The sequence below is a fragment of the Mustelus asterias genome, unplaced genomic scaffold, assembly GCF_964213995.1.
Source record: "Mustelus asterias unplaced genomic scaffold, sMusAst1.hap1.1 HAP1_SCAFFOLD_772, whole genome shotgun sequence".
In the NCBI taxonomy this organism is placed as follows: Eukaryota; Metazoa; Chordata; class Chondrichthyes; order Carcharhiniformes; family Triakidae; genus Mustelus; species Mustelus asterias.
In genome coordinates this window covers 138,667-163,056 of record NW_027590719.1, presented here as the reverse complement: position 1 = coordinate 163,056, position 24,390 = coordinate 138,667, and the positions used below count along the sequence as shown (strand labels likewise).

At 45.7% G+C, this 24,390-nt stretch overlaps 1 protein-coding gene across 1 annotated transcript; it reads left to right on the top strand.

Annotated features, from left to right (window-relative positions):
* The first annotated feature begins 5,728 nt into the window (after positions 1 to 5,728).
* On the top strand, positions 5,729 to 22,734 carry LOC144487394 (zinc-binding protein A33-like). Its single transcript, XM_078205483.1, has 6 exons — positions 5,729 to 6,163; positions 6,252 to 6,347; positions 6,441 to 6,674; positions 8,312 to 8,334; positions 9,453 to 9,568; positions 21,960 to 22,734. Exons 1-6 carry the CDS (start codon positions 5,753 to 5,755, stop codon positions 22,502 to 22,504), a joined length of 1,425 nt encoding a protein of 474 aa, XP_078061609.1. The 5' UTR covers positions 5,729 to 5,752; the 3' UTR covers positions 22,505 to 22,734.
* The last annotated feature ends 1,656 nt before the right edge of the window (positions 22,735 to 24,390 follow it).

Genomic DNA, 24,390 nt, shown 5'->3' with positions numbered 1-24,390 from the left:
TGACACAAATGGAAAAACATCCGAGACGACCACCTTCATGGGAGAGGTCACTGTCGAGCCGACTTCTGACAGAGCATCAGTCAGAGAGGTGATCACCCATTACCCCATTGATGGGTTGTTCTGCAGCTCCTGTAACACCCTCCTCCCCATGATCGGCTTCGCCAACATCCACATGGCCAAAGTGCCCCAGGTTCTAAACAGCAGAACCGGGTGTTGGCGCTGCGGCAAAACAGGAGAATATCAGTCCATTCTAAGCCGGGGAGCTGTGTCAGTAAGTGGACCCCGGAACAAGTTCCACAACTCCTGAGGGAACTCGAGCCGAGATTTCCAGGATGCCGGTACACCAATAAGGAAATTGGAAGCATCCTTCAAACTAAAACACTCAAACAAACCTCAGACACATAAATAAATACAGCATTCCAAATGAAATCATCTCGCCTCATTCGCAACTTACTTTGTCGAAGTAAGCTCCATCCCGCAAGTTCGTCCCTAACAAGGGGGCGATATCAAACGCTGTCAAATCATATCAGTGATGCGAGGCAGCAAACAAAACCATCGGCCACATTTCTGGTTGCTGCTCGTTTGTAAAGAACGCAATAATTAAACACCACAGCAAGGAATTCCAACAACTACATCTATATGTGAGTAAGTACTGCTGAACATCTTACAATGAGCCAAGGACGGCTCCTTATGGAAACCTGACAAAATACTCACGGGAGATCAGAGAGTTGCAGTGGTGGGTGTCACAGTACGGTACGAAGACGACTGCAAGGCACTTGAGTTGTGTGGGACGAAAAACGGCACAAATACAGCCATTTGGGATCGGAGGTGAAGGAATTGCCGGGAGGTTCTGAGCCTGAGTACTTGGGCTTTGTGCTGAGCGCGAGAGGGAAATGGCTGGAAATGAACAACGCCTTACTTACATTTCTCAATATCAAGAAATACAAATCATTCGCCCAGGGAATATCCAGGCTCACAACATCCTTGACACTTGAAATGGTGCCATTTTTTAGCGACCAGTGAGTGAACTGGAGTTCCATTCTCAAGCCCACCATTTGGCTGGGGGAAGATGCCGACCCTTTGTGCAGGGCGCGGCTCCAAAATAAGACAAGTATGGTGGGCACCGTCACAGGGTGCAGAAAATGGTGACAGAAAGAGAGGAATAAAATGTACATAAATATAAAAAGCGAAATCAAAATGATGGCGGATAATTCACAGAGCATGGTGATAATTTCCCAAGCTGTGCAGGAATTCATATGTCTGATGGGTGCAGTGAACACATGGTGGTGGGAACTACAACTTCACACATATCAAATGATGAATTAAAGGGAAATGTCCCCAGACTCCAACAAGAACTTTCCCTCGGACTCTGACAAGAACTTTTCCCAGTCTTACGCTTCTCCGAATGGGAAGTCGCCCGTGATAACTGACAGGAGCCACCCCGAAAACAAGATGGATATTCCCAATTAACTGGCTGCTCCTCAGTTAACTCCCCGCTTCAATTAACATCCGCACGGACCAGCCCTCGGCCGGTGGCAATGCTCGAGAATTCAAAATGTCGATGAGAGACGTAAAGACTCGGATAAAGCACTCGCGGGAGTGTTTCAAAACAGCAGATTAGAATTGACTTGTCCAAACCAGAGGCGGAACACCAAGACTGACAGTGATCCTGTTTATTTCCTGAGTTCTCCAATCACTTGACTCCACCATTACTGAACTGAAATAGTTCTATTCGAACTACACCACCTTGATGTCAATCATATTCTTGCAGCTGAAATCAAGTCCAGCTAAATGTTGCAGCATATATCAAAGCTTACACATTAAAATAAAATCATACTGCTTGTATATGTCCTCCATAATTGTAGATTTCAGTGTGGAGCTTTCCAGTTCATCTTTCCCAAGTGCATGGGAAGTTTCAGCAACGGGATTGAATGAAATCAGTTTTCGAAGGGGAATTGATTAGGTCCCAGTAGCAGAATGTATTAAAATCATTGGATGATCCAGCACAGGGGGAGACCATTTGGCTCAGAGTGTCCGTGAACCTTCAGAGACAGTCCCCACTTCTTGGGCCGTTTTCAATGGGGAATTCTTTCCTGCAGCACCGAGATTCTGTCAGCAGGTGGCAGCGGTGAACTCTGTAACAGTCAAAGACTTGAGTTCACACAGAGTCTCAACCCACCCCAGAAACTTACTGCACCCGCAATGAATCACTCGGAGCAGCAGCACCACCCTTCCTTCACAATTAAATCCCACAGAATGTCCTCTGATAACGGCACTCATTTATCATCTTCATTAATCCTGCAAATAAAATGACACTATGAATTCACAATGAACAGTGCAGATATTTTCTCCGGTAAATACTGCAACAGATGAAGCGGGTTAAGTTGTTCTTGATGGTGCCGAATTTCATGTGAATTGTTGGAGCTGCACTTTACCAGGCCAGTGGAGAATATCACTTCACAATCCTGGCCTGTGCCTTTTATAGGGGGAAAACTTTGGCTGATGAGTTACCTACTGCAGAATTCCCAGCCTCTGATCTTGCCCAGCAGTTTTTATATGATCCATCCAGCTAAGTTTCTGGTCAATGCCACCACAGGTTGTTGACGGTGAGGGACTCAGCGCCGGCGATGCTGCTGAATAACAAGAGGCGCTGGTTAGATTCTCTCTTGTTGAAGAGGGCATTTGAGTGACGCGAATGTTACTGACAACTTATCATCCCAAGTCAGAATGTGGCCCAGACACAGACTGTTTCAGTATCTGAGGAGCTGTGAATGGTACTCAGCACTGTGCAATCACCAGCGAACATGGGGATGTTCGCTGGTGATTGCACAGTGCTGAGTACCATTCACAGTGGGGACTTCAAACCTAATGTCGGAGAGAAGTTCAGTGAAACTCTCCACCTGGAGTCTGGAAGCCATGGGGAGTTTCAGCGCTTTCTCATTCAAATTGCTGAGGTCACATTTCTGTGGGTGAATCTCGCCCCAGTTCTCTTCAGCTCCCTGCTGTGTCACTGTATTGGGAATGGGACTGGTGAAGAAGCATAAAATGGTTCCAGAGCACTGTCAATGGTTGCAGCAGAATTGGAACGGTGGTTAGAATCTGAACTTCCTGAATTCAATGCTGAGGCTGAAAGGCTGGAAAGGGCAGAATGAAAATATTCCTAATTCCTGTCAGGAACAACTAACACTGCGTTACCAGAGCTGTGCATAAGCGGCTTTTGGAAAGACAGAAGTGTCGATGTCCTTTTCGAAACAGTTAATCAGTTAACAGTGAACTCAGTAAATGAGGAATAATCATTATATAAGAACGAACTTTAGATGGAACATATCGAGATCACAGTCGATTTTATTGTGTTCAGTGACTCTCCGTTCATCTGGGATGTCTGACTGAGATTCGTGGAGAGTTCAGTGTCCAACATTTCATCCAGCAGAATGAAACCCATTGCGACATTCATCAGACGAACAGACAAAGCAGGAGTGCAGTAGATTGGAGTTGACTTGCACAATGCAGAGACTTGATACCAGGTCTGCCGCGATCTTGTTCTCCAAACACTTGTGCTCCACGACTCCTGTTGTTAAATCCCCCTGTCAGCAGAACAATTTATAATTAAATGATTTTCATTGCAGGTTTCTAAGCCAACTAAATATAGCAGCATAAATTGAGTTATTGCAGAATTTTAATGCGTAAATTCTTCTGGCAGAATGGTGAATATTAATGTGACATTCTCCTGATAATCTTTCTCACTAATAGTCAGGGAACATCTCACAAAACAATGGGATTTGCTGAATGTGATTTGTTAATCTGGATTTGATCAGATCCAAGTTTACGAATAAATAACAATCCCAGTCTGATACAACACAGAAAGAGGTTATTCGGTCCATCGAATCTGTGAACCTTCAGAGACAGTCCCCACTTCTTGGGCCGTTTTTAATGGGGAATTCTTTCCTGCAGCACTGTGATTCCGTCAGCAGGTGGCAGCGGTGAGCTTTGTAACAATGAAAGACTTGAGTTCACACAGAGTCTGAATCCATCCCAGAAACTTACTGCACCCGCAATGAATTACTCAAAAGAACAGGAGCAGCCGTCAAGTGGAGAGATTGTCACAAATGACAGAAACTTCCCAGATTTTTCTTGGGTGGAAATGAATGTCAGTAAATTCCACTGGGCTCCGCACCTTGTCACCCTGGAAAGTTACAATATTCCCAATATCTATCCCCAGAGAGAATTCACATTTTCCGGCACTTTAATGTATACAATTGCTGTATGATTTCACTCCTGAATGTCTCCGGTCAGATTTTAACGATGAAAACACAACTCCCCCCAGTGCTAATGATGGGTGAGAGAATTTCCCAAAATCGAGGAGAATTCCATCCGGCGGGAGGATTGTCGCCAATGACACAAACTTCCCAGATTTTCCATGTGTTGAAATGAATGTCAGTAAATTCCGCTGGGCTGTGTAAGGGGTGTCCATGTCCCCTAGGACAGATTGTTTTTCCTGTTCTCCACACAGGAGCTGTTTAACACCCAGGCAGTGACAATAAAACCCAATGTTCAACACTGTCGGATATATGAAACATTTTACACCAGAATCACAGACAATATCTCTGCAATAAAACAAGACATTGATTTCCAATCCACATTGATCTCTCTATCTCCACCTGCCATTTTCCCAACTTTAGAAAAATGCCTGTTAATGAATCTGATCCACCGGAAAACTTCACAGCCTGTGGTTTTTCTTGCTGGAATAGCGCGAATGTTGAGGGGAAACTCTTCAAATTCAATCCCAATAGGATGTCGTTTTACCCCCTCTCATTTCCCATTGGTCTGTCCCACAGTCCTGCCCCCACACCCTGTGATGTGCTTCCTCTTTATCAGGGACTGGGAGGGCAGCACTCTCAATGTTTCAACTCTACCTCAACCACTCCATGTGACAGCGAGTTCCACATTCTCCCCACTCTGTGTGGGAAGAAACTCCGCCCAATATTGGAGGAGAGATTCCACTTCAAATGTTCCCTCATCAGTTAAAAGCAAATTACTGCGGATGCTGGAATCTGACGAAGACACATCCAGACTCAAAACGTTAGCTCTGTTCTCTCTCCACGGATGCTGGCAGACCTGCTGAGATTTTCCAGTATTTTCTGCTTTTGCTCCGTCATCAGTTGATGTTTCTCTGGGTCAGGGTCCCCGGGAGGGATTCATAAACATTTATGAAGCCGCAAGTTTTTCTTTCTCGAAAATAAACCAAACTTCACAGATCGAACCCTCTAAATATCTTCCCGATACCTGCTGTATAAAATGTCTCCTTGACATTTATAGTCCTTGATGTTTTAATGTGAGCGGCTGCAGTGATGAACACAATTCAGTTTCTGGAACTGGATCTCATACCGAGTTTCACCAGAGTGGTTTTAATCGGCAGTGGGTTCAGGCTGGAGAAAAATTCAATGGAATCTCGATCCCTCCCATCTACACCTCTTCTCCCCATTCTATCTCTCCATCTCTCTCTCTCTTTCCATTGGCAACATCCCCGGGAGCCCAACCCGCCCCCGACGGAGTTCAATGATTTCCCTCCGTTATCCTTGAGACCGCGCCAGTTTTTATCTCCAGTGTGAAAGTGGCGGGGACATGGCCCACTCTGTAATAATAATTCCCTGACTATTGCAGTGAACTTCATCGGCAAATAGCTGAACTGAGGATGTGCGGCAATAGCATCGAAACTGAAAGCGGTTTGAATCAGGAAGTGCTGAGAGTGAACATGGCTTCCAGACAACAGCTCCAGAGTTTGACCGAGGAGGCAATTTGTCCCATTTGTCTCGATTTCTTCACTGATCCGGTAACACTGGATTGTGGACACAACTTCTGTCGCTCCTGTATCACCCAGTGTTGGGTAAAGAAAGAGATAAATTCCTGTCCGGAATGTAGAGAGGAGTTTCCGCAAGAAAACCTTAGATCCAGCTGGGCCTTAGCGAATCTGGCCGAGAAAGCTCGACAATTAAACCTGAATCCGAAAGAGAAGGGAAGTAAACTTCACTGTGAGGAACATCAGGAAGAACTGAAGCTGTTTTGTGAAACTGACAAGAAATTGATCTGTTACACTTGTAGAGATGCGCGGGAACACAAATCTCATAATTTCATGCCCATTAAAGAAGCTGTTGAAATCTACAAGGTAAAAGGGAAATATTATTTGCCTGATAGTTTTATCACATTTTCAACATCCAGCACTTTCATTCTGTGATTTTCTCTCCCAATCCCAGGGTCAGCTGAAATCTTCCTTAGATTCTCTCACAGAGAAGAAATCGGCGGTTCGAGAAACGGAACAGAAACAGAAAGGGAAGATTTCTGAAGTTAGGGTAAAGTCTCCCTGCGCTGGTTTTCTGGGATCTCGGTTAGTTTTGTTCCCTTTATCGCGGGACATTAATTATGTTTCACATTTCATTGGGTAGGAACAGTCGAGCAGTCTGCAGACCCACATCACATCCGAGTTCACTAAAATGCGCCAGATTCTCACTGAGAAAGAGCAGCGTTTACTCAGAGATCTCAGGGAAGAAGAGGAGAGGATTCTCGAACCAATGGAGAAAAACCTTCGAGAGATTCAGGAGAATTTAAATTATATTGAGGAGAAACTCTCAAAGTTGCAGAAACAGATGGAGCGAAAAGACGAGCTGATATTTCTGAAGGTGAGGGAATATATTGCGGCTCAGTTCAGGGAAACTTCACACAGTCACTAAATAACTGATGGTAACTGTGAAATTAATATAGAATTTACTGAAAAATACTAACCGAATTGAACAGAATTTTGTGTCCCTTCCTGCACGGTTTTCCTGTTGTATCGGATCTAACGGCTCCCACACTGTCTGCAGATTCCCGGGAATACCTGTAACCTCCTGAGAATGAGTTTTCTTGATGTTCACACTTGCTTTCTGATTATTTCCGTGTTTCCCGAGTTTAATTTACTCCTGGAACTCCTATTGTAATCCAGTTCCATGTTGTGAGTGTGTGGGTGTGTCTGGTCCGGTGTGTGAGAGTCACTGGGGCCGATTCTCCCAAAACAATTCGAAGTGCTGAATTTGCATAAAAACTGGAGTAACTCCCGCTGGGTTTTTTATAGTGGGATTTTCAGAATGAATCGCCCAAACTCTGAGTATTGTCGAGTGCCTCAGCGAGATTCACGCTGAAAATCAGGGAGCGGGCCCCATTCCCGTTGGAGAGGCCGGCAGCATAGTGCTGAGTGGGCCACTGCACACGCACCGATCTGTCAGAGCGGAGATCGCTGGCCAGCCTCGTGACCCCGCATCGCTGCCCCTTTGACCCCCCCAATCCCCCGATTGCTGGCCTCCTGGACCTCTCCGGGCATGCGCCGATGTCTCCCCCCCACCCCCGCCAATTTCCCCATCAGCCCCGATCTCCTTGAACCGCCCCCTCCCCCCCCCCCCCCCCCCGAAACTGGATGGCCAGTCCTGACCACCCTCTTCCCATTCTCTGCCACAGATCCCGATGCAGAGTGGCAGTGGGACCCATCCACCTCCCCCCACCCCCACTCCCACTGATCGCCCTTACAACAGGCCCCACCCTCATTGCCCTGCCCCCTCTGTCCCGACCCATCGGCACTGCCCGATGGCCAGTGGGCGTTGCCACTTTGCCCCTTGGGCATTGCCAGGGGGCCAGGCTGGCGCTGCCAAGCTGTCACTGCCCAGGGTGCACCCCCCTTTCCCCTGGCCTCCTGGGGGGGCCTCCATGGTCTCTGTTCCCTCCAGTGGGGTTGGGCTGCCTGTTCCCGTTAGTGGGTGCTATTGTAAACCCCGCTGTCAGGGGGTGACACACTAGCCGGTCCGGAGACTTTAGTCCCGGACCCACTAATTAGAAGTAAGCAGTAATTTTAATATGGAAATAAGCTCGGCGGAGCTGATGGCGCCACAAATCGTCTTCTGGGAGACGCGTGGAGGCCGTGGCGCCGAGCGGGGAGCCCGCTAAATGACCTCCACTGATGTCCAGCCCGTTGCATTGCTCGAGCATCGCAGTGGGCTGGGAGAATAACCCCCACTGTCTGTCAGCAGGACTGATATCCAGTTCCAGTTCCATGTTGTGAGTGTGTGGGTGTGTCTGGTACGGTGTGTGAGAGTCACTGTGTCTGTGAGCAGGACTGATGTTCAATTCCAGTTTATTTGACTCTCCACAATCTTCCTTCCAAAATGCATCACTTTACATTTCCGTGTGAAGTATCATCTGCTCTGAGTCTGCTCATTTCACCAGCCTGTCTAACTGCTCCTGAAATCTGTTACTGTCACCCTCACTGTTCCTGATTCATTTCTTTCAGGAGGAAGCTTGTCGGAAGAGAAGGTAGGACATGTTCTTTACTGAAACTCTGCTGTTTGGTAAAATAACTCGGTATCGTGTTATGATGTATTTATTTATTGGTTGTAGTCACAACTTTAAATGGTTGGTCATTGTTACCAAGACATCACACACTGCAGGAAATGATAAGCTCCGCGTATACACACTGATGAGAGCTTTATGATAACTCACTTTATTACAGTGATTTTACATCACTGTTCTACGACATTGTAATAAATAGCCGGGAAGTGTAAATAATACAATCTGGTTCCCAGGCCGGATGTGATCACTTGCCCAATGTTGGCTGTTAGTGTCTGTGACCTTCCCACTGACCCTCAGAGTACCGCATGGTCCATGTTTCCAAGGAGTGGGTCACCCACGTCCCTGTATGGAGCCTGACCAACCCGAGAAAGTCTCACGTTAAAGGGGGGAACGGATTCTAAGTTTATGCTAAATACAAACTGGCTCTGTGTCCTTAACAAACACAACAGTAAACACTTGTATTCATATAAAACCTTTATTGTAAATTAACATCCTAAGGAGTTTCACAGGACCGTTATGAAGTAAATTGACACGGAATCAAATAAGGAAATATTAATCCGGATGACAGAGGTGGAGAGCGTCTTAAAGGAAGAAAGAGAATTAGAGAAATAGAGGTGATCAGGGAGGGATTCCAGAGCTCAGGACCTCGGCAGCTGAAGGTCCAGCTCCCAATGGGGGAGTGACTGAAATTAGAGATGTCCAAGGTGCCGGAAGTAGAGGAGAGCAGGATTCTGGGAGGGTTGTGGGCCCAGGGATTGCAGAATTGGATATTCAGCTTTGGGATTTTTCTTTGTTTTACAAACTTTTTTTATAATACAGCAAACAGACAGGCTAAATGTTCATCATTTCCTGCAGTGTGTGGTGTCTGTCTATCAGGTTTTGAACCTTTTTCAGGACATGGGTGTTTCCATTCTCTGCCCTTGAATTTCCAAATTAACCGTTTTTCAGTTAGAGAAACTAGATTAACATTTCACTTTGTACATTTTCTCTATCATCAAAAATGCTGAAAACTTGACCATTTAAATACGTTCTAAAATCTTCTAACAAATACAAATTCATAGCATCATTTTTACCATTTACAGGATTAGTGATGATCATCAAACACTCTCAGTATCTGCTGTCGCCCTGTCTATCGGAAAGTACAAAGGTGTTTTACAGTACCGAGTGTGCAGAGAAATGATAAACTTCATTAACCCCGGTAAATCTCATTAATTTTCCTGGTTATAAATCCAGTTGTGAATAAACTAAACAGGCTCCAAGGTTCCAGATTAAATATTCACATTTCCGGTTGTTAATATCTCGATTCTCCCCCTTCTCATATTTCTCTTTCTGTTGGTTCCTCTGGGTAAGTGTCTGAAGCCACCAGCACTGTGCTTCAAAGCAGTGAAGGGATCTGTATAACCAGAGGAATAGAGCACCAATCTCAGGATGTGAAATGGAATTGCTCCAGGAGACTGGACTGGTCTCGTCTGTCATTCTGGGAAACATGTTTTTATCATCATTTATCAGGAAGACACACAGACATTAGAGAGCAAGTGTTAAACGGCAGATAATCTGTTTGGTGGAATTGGACATCATAATCAAGAACAGGAACATCAGGAACTGCCAGTCTGCACTGGATAAGGGAGGGAGTGTGGTGATCTTATTGAAATGTTCAAGGTTCGGAATAAAAGGGAGGTTATCAACATCCACAGGTTTAACACAGTCACAGAGTCTAGATCAAAGTAGGTATAGCTTTAAATCTAGAATAGGGAGGGTGACAGGGCAGTTTGGATTGAGGTTGAGTTTTTGAGTGACTCCATTGAGGTCGTGAACCAGTGAACCCACCGCTCACTCTATGAATTTGATCAGAGGCCCAATCCATTCTGAGGGCTGACCTTCAGAACAATATCACTGTCCAGTTTCCCAGTGGTTTGCAGTGTGGGAAAAGGTTCTGTTGTTCCTGAAGAGGGGACAGGGGACAAGAAATCCTCATGAAAAACAACGGGGGGTGAGAGAAAGGAGCAGCAAGCAACAGTAAGGAAAATAACTCACCTCTAGTCACAGAGAAATAATCAAATGCTGCCTTCATTCCCGCAGTGTTTGAATGTAGAAAATGAGAAAACCAATTTCCAAACAACAAGATCACAGGAACAGCATTGTGATAATGATAGTTTTCTGTTTTGATGATGCCATTAGGCAGGAAACAGAGCAAATAAACTCCTTACATCATTTCCAAGGGGGTTTTCAGTGGTCCCTTTGAGACCAATGATTAAACCATTGTATAGATTGTTCCTCTGGGTGGGGCATCACTATCCAGTGGAAGATCAAGATTTTATTGAGTTTTCTTGTACCAAGTGCCTCCAGTTTGTACAGAGAATGTGACTTCTCCTTATGTTTAGTGTGAGAGCACTGGATACCTGTTTTGCTGCTGCTACATTATTGTGGGGGTGTGATCTCTGCTGTTCCTTATATTCTGATCAGTCATCTGACCTGCCATTCATCTTTGCTCAGTTATATGCTTTTAAATTTGAGTTTTTCCTTAAATTCTTTAGTGAACCACAGATGGTGGGTCCTCCCATTGGGGATTTTCTTTACAGTAGGAATATATTTATTACGAATATTCTGAAATATTGTCTTAAATATCTGCCATTGCTTCTCTATTGATATATCCCCAAGCCTGGGGACCCAGTTCACTACAACTAGCTTCGCTTTCATGACCAGATAGTTGCTTCTATTTAAGTTTAAAATACCGATCTTAGACCCTCTCTTTGCCCTTTCAAACTGGATTTCAACTTCAATCATATTGTAGTGGCTGCTACCAAGTGTGGCCTTCATTCTGATTTCACTGATTATTCCTGTCACATTACACAAAACTAAGTCTAATATAACCTCCTCTCTGGTTAGTTCCAGGATGTGCTGCGATGAGAAACTCTCTCGAAAGCATTTTGTGAACTCCCCATCTAGGCATTGACAGCCTGATTTTTCCAGTTTATCTTCAGATTAAAATCACCCATGATTATTACTGTCCCTTTATCTGTGACCCACATTGTAGCTACTGTTGCAAGGATTGTAGACCACTCCCACTATTGACTTCTTTCCCCTGCTATTCCTCCTCTCCAAACCAATCTTATATCCGGATCTCCTGAACCAAGGTCTCCAGCTATTGCACCAATGAGTTCCTTGATAAACAGTGCTTACCGAGCTTCCGATCCTTCTTGAATGTCATTAAATGTTATCCTTTCCTCCTGCAGCAATGTCTCTGTAAAGTTATCAGTTCATATTCATTTACTTCAATGTGTGTTATCAATTTGTTTACTTTGTTATGAATGTTGTGTGCGTTCAGGTACAGAGCCTTTAGTTTCATCTTTTTATTATCTTTGTACCATCTAGTCTTGACTATTGGTGTATTCTTCGGTTTTATCTCTTTGTCCATTCCTGCTATTCTATGATCCTCATTTCCCATATTATTATGATGGTTTCTTGACTTGAATCAACCCCTGATTTACCCCAGATATATTCAAGGTAGCTAACCCTCCGTTTTTAGTTTGGAGCCGTTTTTACTTACCGAGTTATGCAATTTGCGAGAACACTCATTCTAGCAGTTCAGGTGTAGACAGTCCCAACAATCAGGCAGCAAGCGGGGCGGCAAGGTAGCACAGTGGGTAGCACTGCTGCTTCACAGCGCCAGGGACCTGGGTTCGATTCCCGGCTTGGGTCACTGTCTGTGTGGAGTTTGCACATTCTCCGTGTGTTAGAATGGGTTTCCTCCGGGTGCTCCGGTTTCCTCCCACATTCTGAAAGACGTGCTGGTTAGGTGCATTGAACCGAACAGCTGCCAGACTGTGGTGATTAGGGGAATTTCACAGTAACTTCATTGCAGTGTTAATGTAAGCCTTACTTGTGACTAATAAATAAACTAACTTGACTACTGTCCGGTGGTTCTAATATCCATCATTATGAAATGCTTTGAAAGGTTAGTCATAGCATGAATCAATTCCAGCCTCCCAGATTGCCTTGATCCACGACAGTTCGCCCATCACCGCAAAAGGTCCCCTATCCTACATTCAAACCTGGATCACCTAGATAACAAAGACACATATGTCAGACTCCTATTTATTGGCTACAGCTCAGCCTTCAACACCATTATTCCGACAAAACTCATCTCCAAATTCCGTGGCCTATGGCTTGGCTACTCCCTCTGCGACTGGATCCGAGACTTCCTTTTGTACAGACCACAATCAGTAAGGATAGGTAACGACATCTCCTCAATGATCATCCTCAACTCCAGTGCTCCACAAGGCTGTGTTCTCAGTTCCCTACGATACTCCTTATACACCTATGACCACGTGGCCAAATTCCCCTCCAGCTCGATCTTCAAGTTTGCTGATGACACGACCATAGTGGGTCAAATCTCAAACAACGCTGAGAGGGGCTACAGGAAAGACATAGAGAATCTGGTAAAATGGTGTGACAACAATCTCCCTCAATGTCAGTAAAACGAACGAGAGTCATCGACTTCAGGAAACGTATTAGAGGACATGCCCCTGTCCACAAAAACAGTGAGGAAGTGGAAATGGTCGAGAGCTTCAAGTTTAAATGTGTTCAGATCACCAACAACCTGTCCTGGTCCCTCCATGCCAATGCTATAGTTAAGAAAGTCCACCAATGCCTCTACTTTCTCAGGAGGGTTAGGAAATTCAGCATGACCAGCATGACTCTCACCAACCTTTACAGATGCACCATAGAAAGCATTCTTTCTGGTTGTATCACAGCTTGGTATGGCTCCTGGTCTGACCAAGACTGCAAGAAACTGCAAAGGGTTGTGAATGTAGCGTAATCCACCACGCAAACCAGCCCCCCATCCATTGACTCTGTCTACACTTCCCGCTGCCTCAGGAAAAGCAGCCAGCATAATCAAGGACCCCATGCACCTCTCATACTCTCTTCCACCTTCTTCCATCGGGAAAAAGATACAAAAGTCTGAGAACAGGTACCAACCAACTCAAGAACAGCTTCTTCCCTGCTGCCATCAGACTTTTGATTGGTGCTTTCATATATTAAGCTGAGCTTTCTCTTCACCCTATCTGTAACTGGAACACTATATTCTGCATCCTATCCTTTCCTTCTCTCATATGTACTCTATGAACAGTACGTTTCATCTGTATAGCCTGCAAGACACAATATTTTTCACAGTACAAATGTGACAATAATAAATCAAATCAAACCAACCCCACCATCCCCAATACTGGTGCCAATGCCCATGATCCAGAGCCCATTTCTCTCACAGCAGCCTTTGAGCATTCATCTTTGTCATCTCACTTTCCCTCTGCCAGTTTACATGTAGCTCAGGTAATGATCCAGAGATTATTAACTTTGAGGTTCTGCCTCTTAATTGGTACCGAGCCTCTCATGGTGACGATGCCCTTTACAGATATCCCAAATATCCCTGCTTCCGTGACCACTTCCCTCCAACCTCAGTGTCCCCACCCAGCCCACAATATCACCCTGATTGAACATTAGTGGAGTGGACCAGGACAGTTTTCTTTGCTTGTCCTGTCTATGTCTTTGGTACCTACACGGACCATGCCAACTGGATCCTCCCACATACAATGAAAATTCCTCTTCAGCTCTGAGCACATGCTCTGGTACTGGTCAAGCAACACAGCTGTCTGGGCTCTCGCTTTTGCTGCAGAGAACAATGTCTGTGCCCTGCACTATATTGTACCCGACTGCCACCACATTCCTGTTTGCTATCCTCCACTTGATAGGCTTCCTGTATCATGGTGCCATGGTTAGACTGCTCATTCACTTTGCAGCCTTTGCTTTCATCCACACAGATTGTAAGCACCTCAAAGCTTTTTAACAACTGCAAAGTCTGAGGCTCCTCCATTAATCTCTGCTCAGTCCCTTTACCTGTCTCACTCTCGGTCACATCCTCCTGTCACTCATTGCTGACCAAAACAGATGACCCCATTCTCAGAGGTGTGACCATATTCCGGAACAAATTGTCCAGGTATTTCTCCCATTCCCTCACATTGTGCAGTGTCTGCAGTTCAGCCTCTAACTCACTAATTCTGATCTGGAAGTCCTCCAGCTGCTGACACTTGCTGCAGATGTGTTTGTCATGGAACACCTGGACATCCAAAATCACACATTCCTCAGCTGCAACATAACACCTGTCTTGCATTGTTCCTCATGTTATCTAGTTAAATTTAATTAAATTACTCACTTCATTAACTTAGAATAATTCCAATGATAACCACATTTCTTTCCCCTGTGCATTTCATTCCCGTATGCACCTAATTCGCTGCTCACTCAGTCTCCATCCCAGTCCAGCGCAATCACCTGTCTCATGCACCTATTACTGGCCATGCATTTTGAAAGGTGACTCTTACTGATAGACCCTCTGATGAGTCGCTTGCTAGTTTTACTTCCAGCTGTACTGATTAACACTCATGAACCAATTGCTTTCAGGAGATTGACAGATAACTGCCACTCCAGATAGTCTCTCGTTAACATGGAAACTCGAAGCAGGAGGAGGCCATTTGGCCCTTCGAACATGCTCTGCTTTTTATTTTGATCATAGCTGATCATCAAATTCAATATCCTGATCCCCCCTTCTCCCCATATCCCTTGATCCATTAGCCCCAAGAGCTTTATCTAATTTATTTTTGAAATCACACAACATTTTGACCTCAACTACATTCAGTGGGAGTGAATTCCACAGATTCACCACCCTTTGAGTGAAGAAATTTCTCCTCACCTCAGTTCTAAAAGGTTTACCCCTTTTCCTCAAACTATGACCCCTCGTTCCAGACTCCTCCATGATTGGGAACATTCTTTATGAATCTACCCTGTCTAACCCTGTTAGAATTTTATAAGTTTCTATGAGATCCCCTCTCACCCTTCTAAACTCCAGTGAATATAATCCTAACCGACTTAGTCACTCCTCATATGACAGACGTGTCATCGCAGGAATCAGCCTGGTAAACCTTCGCTGTACTCCCTCTATAGCAAGGACATCCTTCCTCAGATAAGGACACCAAAACTGCATACAATACTCCAGGTGTGGCCTCACCAATGCCCTATACAATTGCAGCAAAACATCCCTATTCCGATACTCAAATCCTCTTGCGATGAAGGTCAACATATCAAAGAACAAAGAAAATAACAGGACAGGAACAGGCCCATCAGCCCTCCAAGCCTGCATCGACCATGCTGCCCGACTGAACTAAAACCCCCTACCCTTCCGGGGACCATATCCCTCCATTCCCACCCTATTCATGTATTTGTCAAGACGCCCCTTAAAAGCCACTATCACATCTCCTTCCACCTCTCCCGGCAGAGAGTTCCAGGCACCTATCAACCTCTGTGGACAAAGACTTGCCTCGTACGTCTCCTATAAACCTTGTCCCTCGCACCTTCAACTTATGCCCCCTCGTAATTGACTCTTCCACCCTGGGAAAAAGCTTCTGACTATCCACTCTGTCTCTGGCCCTCATAATCTATCAGTTCGCCCCTCAACCTCCGTCGTTCCAGTGAGAACAAACCAAGTTTCTCCAACCTCTCGTCATATCAAATGCCCTCCATACCAGGCAACATCCTGGCAAATCTTTTCTGTACCCTCTCCAAAGTCTCCACATCCTTCTGGTAGTGTGGCGACCAGAATTGAACACTATATTCCAAGTGCGGCCTAACTAAGGTTCAATAAAGCTGCAACATGAATTGCCAATTTTTTAACTCAGTGCCCCGGCCGATGAAGGCAAGCATGCTGTATGCCTTCTTGACTACCTTCTCCACCTGTGTTGCCACTTTGAGTGACCTGTGTATCTGTACACCCAGATCCCTCTGCCTATCAATACTCTTAAGGGTTCTGCCATTTACTGTATATTTCCTATCTGTATTAGACCTTCCAAAATGCATTACCTCATCTTTGTCTGGATTAAACTCCATCTGCCATCTCTCCACCCAAGTCTCCAACCGATCTATAGCCTGCTGTATCCTCTGATGGTCCTCACCACTATCTGCAAATCCACCAACCTTTGTGTCGTCCGCAAACTCACTAATCAAACCAGTTACATTTGGCTTCTTGACTGCCTGCTGTACCTGCACGCTTACATTCAGCAACTAACGTACGAGGAGACCAAGTTCTCACTGAGTATCCGCCTCTCTCAATTTACACTCACTCAAGTAATAATCTGTCTTCCTATTATTGCTACCAAAGTGGATGGCACGGTAGCACAGTGATTAACACTGCTGCTTCACAGCTCCAGGGACCTGGGTTCGATTCCCGGCTTGGGTCACTGTCTGTGTGGAGTTTGCACATTCTCCTCGTGTCTGCGTGGGTTTTCTCCGGGTGCTCCGGTTTCCTCCCACAGTCCAAAGATGTGCGGGTTAGGTTGATTGGCCATGCGAAAATTGCCTCTCGGTGTCCTGAGGGGTTAGCGGGTAAATATGTCGGGATATGGGTGTCGGGCCTGGGTGGGATTGTGGTCGGTGCAGACTCGATGGGTCAAATGGCCTCTTTCTGCATTGTAGGGTTTCGATTATTTTCTGGATAAGTGCACATTTATCCACATTATACTGCATCTACCATGCATATGCCCACACACTCAGCCTGTCCAAATCACGCTGAAGCATTTCTGCATCCTCCTCACAGCTGGGCCTATTCATTTTTGTGAATCTTTTTCTCTTCACATACCTATAGAAACTTTTACAGTCAGTTTTTATATTCCCCGTTAGTTTACTCCCCGACTCTATTTTACCCTTCTGAATCAATCCCTTGGTCCTCCTTTGCTGAATTTTAAACTGCTCCCAATCCTCAGGCCTATTGCTTTTTCTTGTCAATTTGTATGCATCTTCCTTGCGTCTGATATATCTCTAATTTCCCTTGTAAGCCATGGTTTGGGCACAATTCTCTTACCATGTCTTGCACCAAACAGGAATAAACAACTTCTGGAGTTCACCTATTTGTTCTTTAAATGCCTGCCATTGCCTGTCCACTGTCGTTCCTTTCAGTAATGTTCCCCAGTCCATCATAGCCAATTCATCCCTCATACCATCATGGACACCTTTATTGAGATTCAGAACCCTGGTCTCAGAATCAACTCCATCACTATCCACCTTGACAAAGATTTCTGCCATATTATGGTCACTCGTCCCCAAGGGTTCTCTCACAACTAGATTGCCAACTAATCCTTTCTCACTGCACAACACCCAGTCCAAGATGGCTTGTTCCCTTGTTGGTTCTACAAGTTACAAGCCAGTTATACAAGCCAGTATACCTTATTGAAGGTTGGTTTCACATCCTATTTTGATTCTTAATCTATAGTTAAAAATGAAAAGGTGTTACCAGAACTTACCATGTGAATTTAATTTGCTACTCTCACACAGTCGCCGTCTCCATGAGACCACTAGAAATAGGAACAGGAGTAGGCCATTCAGCCCGTCAAGCTTGCTCTGCCATTCAATACGATCCTGGCTGAGCCAACATTCCTCACGTCCACTTTCCTGCCCTTTCCCCAAAGCCCTTGTTTCGATTCCTGATCAAGAATCCATCTATCTCAGCCTTATATATACACAAGGACTCTGTCCCCACAGCTGTCTGTGGCAAGGTGTTCCAAAGACTCACACCCTCAACTCCACTTACCCACCTTAACGCCATAACCCTTGCTTCCTTCTCTGATTAATAATCTGTCTATCTCAGCCTTGAACATGCTGTTCGACTCAGAATCTACAACTCTCTGCAGTTAAGAATTCAGATATTCATTACCCTCTGAGAAAAGAAATTCCTCGTCATCTTAGTCTGAAGCTGATGCCTCTTTTTCTGAGACTATGCCCTCGGTCCTAGACTCTCCCATGAGGGGGAACATCCTCTCAGCATTTACCCTGTCAAGCCCCTTAATAATCCTCTATGCTTCATTGAGATTACATCGCATTCTTCTAAATTCCAATGAGTAGAGTCCCAAATTGTTTCAACTTTCCTCATGATAATCCCTCCGTACCGGGGATCATCCTGGTCAGCTTTCTCTGAACTGCCTCCAATGGAATAATAACTTTCCTTAAATAAGGGGAACCAAAACTGCTCACAGTGCTCCAGATATGGTCTCACTAGTACCTTGTACAGTAGCAGCAAGTTGTCCCTACTCTTATATTCCATCCCCCTTGAAATTAGCCCAACATTCCATCAGCCTTCCTGATTTCTTGCTGCCGCTGTGTGTTAGCTTTCTGTGTTTCGTGCACAAGAACCCGCAAGTCACTTTGTGTTGCAAATTTCTTCCATTTTTCTCCATTTAAATAATACTCTGTTCATTTGTTCTCCCTTCCAAATTCAACAACTTCACATTTTCCCACATGCTGCTCCATTTGCCAACTTTTTGCTCACTTACTTAACCTATCAAGATCTCTCTGCAAACTGTTTCCCTCTTGCAACTTGGCTTTCCACCTATTTTTGGCATCTGCAAATTTGTTTATAGTACATTTGCTTCCTTCGTCCAAGTCACAGTAAGAAATCTCACAACACTGAGGAAACGGGCATGGAGTCTACGGAAATCGGGCAAACATGTAGGGAGGTCATGGAACCTTTACAGATTAAAGGGGAGGAGGTGCTTGCTGTCTTGAGGCAAATCAGAGTGGATAAATCCCCAGGACCGGACAGGGTATTCCCACGGACCTTGAGGGAAGCTAGTGATGAACTTGCAGGGGCACTGGCAGACATATTTAAAATGTCAGTATTCACGGGGGAGGTGCCGGGTGATTGGAGGGTGGCTCATGTTGTTCTGTTGTTTAAAAAAAGTTCCAAAAGAAATCCGGGAAATTAGAGCCCAGTAAGTTTGACGTCGGTGGTGTGCAAGTTATTGGAAGGTGTGATAAGGGATAGGATCTACAAATATTTGGATAGACAGGGCCTTATTAGGGAGAGTCACCATTGCTTTATGCATGGTAGGTCATGTTTGACCAATCTATTAGAGTTTTTCGAGGAGGTTACCAGGAAAATGGATGAAAGGAAGGCGGTGGATGTTGTCAACCTGGATTTCAGCAAGGCCTTTGATAAGGTCCCTTGTGGGAGGTTAGTTAGGAAGGTTCAGTGGCTGGTTATACATAGTAAATTCGATCAGACACAGGCTCAATGGAAGAAGCCAGAGAGTGGTTGTGGAGGATTGCTTCTCTGAGTGGAGGCCTGTGACTAGTGGTGTGCCGCAGGGATCGGTGTTGGGTCCATTGTTGTTTGTCATCTATATCAATGATCTGGATGATAATGTGGTAAATTGGATCAGCAAATTTGCTGATGATACAAAGATTGGAGGTGTAGCGGACAGTGAGGAAGGTTTTCAAAGCTTGCAGAGGGATTTGGACCAACTAGAAAAATGAGCTGCAAAATGGCAAATGGAATTTAACACAGACAAGTGTGAGATATTGCACTTTGGAAGGACAAACCAAAGTAGAACGTACAGGGTAAATGGTAGGACTCTGAAGAGTGCAGTTGAACAGAGGGATCTGGGAATACAGGTACAGAATTCCTTAAAAGTGACGTCACAGGTGGATAGGTTCGTAAAGAGTGCCCTTGGTACGTTTATAAATTATAAATCGGAGTATCGAGTATAAAAGTTGGAGTGTTATGGTAAGGTTATATAAGGCATTGGTGAGGCCGAACTTAATTGTGTACAGTTTTGGTCACCTCGTTACAGGAAGGATGTAAATAAGGTTGAAAGAGTGCAGAGAAGGTTCACAAGGATGTTGCCGGGACTTGAGAAGCTGAGTTACAGAGAGAGATTGAATAGGTTGGGACTTTATTCCCTGGAGCGTAGAAGAATGAGGGGAGATTTGATAGAGGTGTATAAGATTTTGATGGGTATAGTTAGAGTGAATGCAAGCAGGCTTTTTCCACTGAGGCTCGGGGAGAAAAAAACTAGAGGGCAAGGGCTAAGGGTGAAAGGAGAAAAGTTTCAAGGGAATATTAGGGGGGCTTCTTCACGCAGAAAGTGGTAGGAGTATGGAATGAGCTGCTGGATAAAGTAGTAAATGCTTTTAACATTTAAGAAAAACTTGGATGGGTTCATGGATGAGAGGGGTGTGGAGGGATATGGTCCAAGTGCAGGTCAGTGGGACGAGGCAAAAAATGGTTCGGCGCAGACAAGAGGGGCCAAAAGGCCTGTTTCTGAGCTGTCATTTTCTATGGTTCTAACACCAGTTTAAAGTCCAACAGGTTTATTTGGTATCACCAGCTTTCGGAGCGTTGCTCCTTCATCAAGTTCATACATTCGCTCCCTTCATCCAAGTCATTCATATATATTAGAAACAGTTGCGGTCCCAGCACTGATCCCTGTGGAACCCCGCTAGTTAGAGGTTGCCAACCTGAAAATGAACCCCTTATCCCCAATCGCTGTTCCCTGTCCCTTTGACAATTCTCTATCCATGCCAATATACCACTTCCAACACCATGGACTTAACCATCTTATGACTTAACCTCCTGTGAGGTATCTTGTCAAATGCCTTCTGGAAGTCAAAATACAACACATCTACTGGTTCCCTTCTATCCACACTGCTGACTCAGCTTGATTAGATTATGATTTTATAAATGTGCCCCAATTACTTCCTTAATTGATAACAACATTTTTTCAACAATAGATGTTAGGTCAATCGGCCAATAGTTACCTGCTTTTTGCCTCTTTCCCTCTTTGTATAGCGGTGTCACATTGGCAGTTTTCCAATCCTCCGATACTTCTTCAGAATCAGAAGGGATGTTTGGAAAATTACAACCAATGAATCCACTATCTGTGCAGCTACTTCCTTTAGGATCACTCCGGTGCAGTCACCTCCCAGTCTCCAGCTGCACCAACAACTTGTTTCTGTGGCCATGAGAAAGCTTCTGTACATTGTACTTTCAGAGAATACAGCTAAGTCTCCAGGCTGGACCCAGAATTCCAAGCTGATGTGGGCAAACCATACAGAAGATCCCACACAACATTGTCTCCTCTCTCTGACTCTCTCTCACACCATCCTATTCTTCCTCCCACACTCCTGCTCTCATTAACTATCCTCGTTTCTTTTTCTCACACTCTCCCACTTTTGTATTCATGCTCTCTCCGCTCTCTCTGCCACCCTGAGCTCTGAACCCCTTCACCTTGATCTCACAGCCTCCCACACTACCTGCCTTCCAGATGCTCTCTCTCCTCTGCCCTTTCTTTCTCACCTCCTCTCCCAATCCCTGTCATCTGCTCTGCCGTTCTCTCTCCTGCTCCCACACTCAAAACGTCCCACTCTCACTCTCCCTCTTTGCACTCCTGCTCCCTCCAGTCCCTCTCATTACTGCCTGTTTTCTCTCTTCCCAACTGCACCCCTCCACCTATTTTCTCATTCCCCCTCCCTATCTCTCTGTCACTCACTCTCTCCCCTCTTCCCTGCCTCTCCTTCCTGGTCTATTCCCACTCCTCTCCCCTCCCTCTGGCTCCATGTTCCCATCCCATTCCTGCTCCCACTCTCCCCGACCCCTCATTCTCCCCTCCCCCTCACAAACCTCTCTCCTCTCTTCCTCACTCCTCACACTCTCTCCCCTCTCCACCCCCTCTCTCTAAATCACTGACTGTGTTATTGTAACTTTCCCCCAGCTCCAGCCTCTCTGACTCTGGATCCGAACACAGCGCATCCCCGGCTCATCCTGTCTGAGGACCGGACCAGTGTGAGACTCGGAGACAAACGGCAGCCGCTCCCTGACACCCCGGAGAGGTTTGATCCCTGGCCCTTTGTCCTGGGATCAGAGGGCTTCACATCAGGGAGACATTACTGGGAGGTGGAGGTGGGGGAGACAGAGTGGATTCTGGGAGTGGCCCGAGAGTCTGTGAACAGGAAAGGGGGAATCCCCCCGAGCCCTGAGTCCGGATTCTGGATTGTGGAGCTGTTTCCCGGAAGAGGTTATTTTGCTCTCACCTCCCCCTCACAGACCCCCCTCACCCCGAGTGTGAATCCCCGGAAGATCGGGGTTTTCCTGGACTATGAGGGTGGACAGGTGTCATTTTACAATGCGGACAACATGTCCCATCTCCACACTTTCACCCACACTTTCACTGAGAGAATCTTTCCCATCTTCTTTCCGGGATGGAATAACGGGAAAAACTCGGAGCCGCTGACAATCTGCGGGGTTAAAGGTCACTAACAGATCCATCCCATAATTTCACACCGTCTCCCTGCCTCCTGCCAGCTGTAAACTGATGGAACCTGTTCATATTGTGGTTATTATATAGAATTATAATTTACATTGGGGGCTCCATGGTTACATTTGTAAAATGATTCTTCAAACAAAACAATCTGAGAATCACTGGAATAGAAACAGTTTTTCTCAAAGATTCCACAGCTCATCATTAAATCCAAGAAGCAGAAACTCTACATGTTGTTTGTGTCGTCACTGAGTGAGGGGGCGGGGTTCCGGTGAATGGAGAAGCCGATTGGCCGGAGCTCCTGTCCCTCCGAGTGAGGGAGGCGGGATTTCGGGGAATGGAGAAGCCGATTGGCCGGAGTTCCTGTCACTCTGAGTGAGGGGGCGGGATTCCGTGAATGGAGAAGCCGATTGGCCGGAGCCCCTGTCACTCTGATTGAGGGAGGCGGGATTCCGGTGAATGGAGAAGCCGATTGGCCGGAGCTCCTGTCACTCTGAGGGAAGGAGGCGGGATTCCAGATCCTTGGAAGGTGATTGGTCTGAACTTCGTCGCGAAGAAAACCGGTTTCCGGGAAGTCTGAAAGCCGATTGGTCAAAGCGCCTGTCAGGAACGTGCGGGAGGCCCATTTTCGGGGAATCCGGAAAGGTGATTGGTCAGTGCGCCTGTCATTCAGAGTGAAGGGGCGGGGTTCGCAGGCCCCGGAAACCGATTGGTCAGAACTCCTGTCACTCACTCTCTGTGTCTCTCTGTCTGTCTCTCTCTCTGTGTCTCCATATCTCGATCCTTCTGTCTGCATCTGTCTGTCTTTCAATACTATCCAGGTAGTTACAGGCCGGTGAGCCTTACATCAGTGGTGGGGAAATTATTGGAGAGGATTCTTCGAGAAAGGATTTATTCCCACTTGGAAATAAGTGGACGTATTAGCGAGAGGCAACATGGTTTTGTAAAGGGGAGGTCGTGTCTCATGAACTTGATCGAGTTTATCGAAGAAGTGATGAAGATGATTGACGAGGGTAGGACAATGGATGTCTGCATGGACTTCAGTCAGGCCTTTGACAAGGTCCCACATGGCAGACTGGTGCAGAAGGTGAAGTCACATGGGATCAGAGGTGAACTGGCAAGGTGGATACAAAACTGCTTGGTCAAAGAAGACAGAGGGTAGCAGTGGAAGGGTGCGTTTCTGAATGGAGGGCTGTGACAAGTGGTGTTCCTCAGGGATCAGTGTTGGGACCTTTGCTGTTTGTAATATATATCAATGATTTGGAGGAAAATGTAACTGGATTGATTAATACGTTTGCGGACGTCACAAAGGTTGGTGGATTTGCGGATTGCAATGAGGACCATCAGAGGATACAGCAGGATATAGATCAGTTGGAGACTTGGGTGGAGAGATGGCAGATGGAGTTTAATCCGGACAAATGTGAGGTAATGCATTTTGGAAGGTCTAATACAGATAGGAAATATACAGTAAATGGCAGAACCCTTAAGAGTACTGATAGGCAAAGGGATCTGGGTGTACAGGTACACAGGTCACTGAAAGTGGCAATGCAGGGTGAGAAGGTAGTCAAGAAGGCATATGGCATGCTTGCCTTCATCGGCCGGGGTATTGAGTTTAAAAATTGGCAAGTCATGTTGCAGCTTTATAGAACCTTAGTTCGGCCGCACTTGGAATATAGTGTTCAATTCTGGTCGCCAGAAGGATGTGGAGGCTTTGGAGAGGGTACAGAAAAGATTTACCAGGATGTTGCATGGTATGGACGGCATTCGCTATGAGGAGAGTTGGAGAAACTCGGTTTGTTCTCACTGGAGCGACGGAGATTGAGAGGAGACCTGATAGAAGTCTACAAGATTATGAGAGGCATGGACAGAGTGGATAGTCAGAAGC

What these genes read in the sequence shown, in the direction of transcription:
- LOC144487394 (XM_078205483.1), top strand. Translation starts at nt 5,753, where the DNA reads ATGGCTTCCAGACAACAGCTCCAGAGTTTGACCGAGGAGGCAATTTGT. An exon ending in GGAAGATTTCTGAAGTTAGG is followed by an intron (nt 6,348 to 6,440) that starts GTAAAGTCTCCC and finishes TTCATTGGGTAG; the next exon opens with GAACAGTCGAGCAGTCTGCA. An exon ending in GAAGCTTGTCGGAAGAGAAG is followed by an intron (nt 8,335 to 9,452) that starts GTAGGACATGTT and finishes TACCATTTACAG; the next exon opens with GATTAGTGATGATCATCAAA.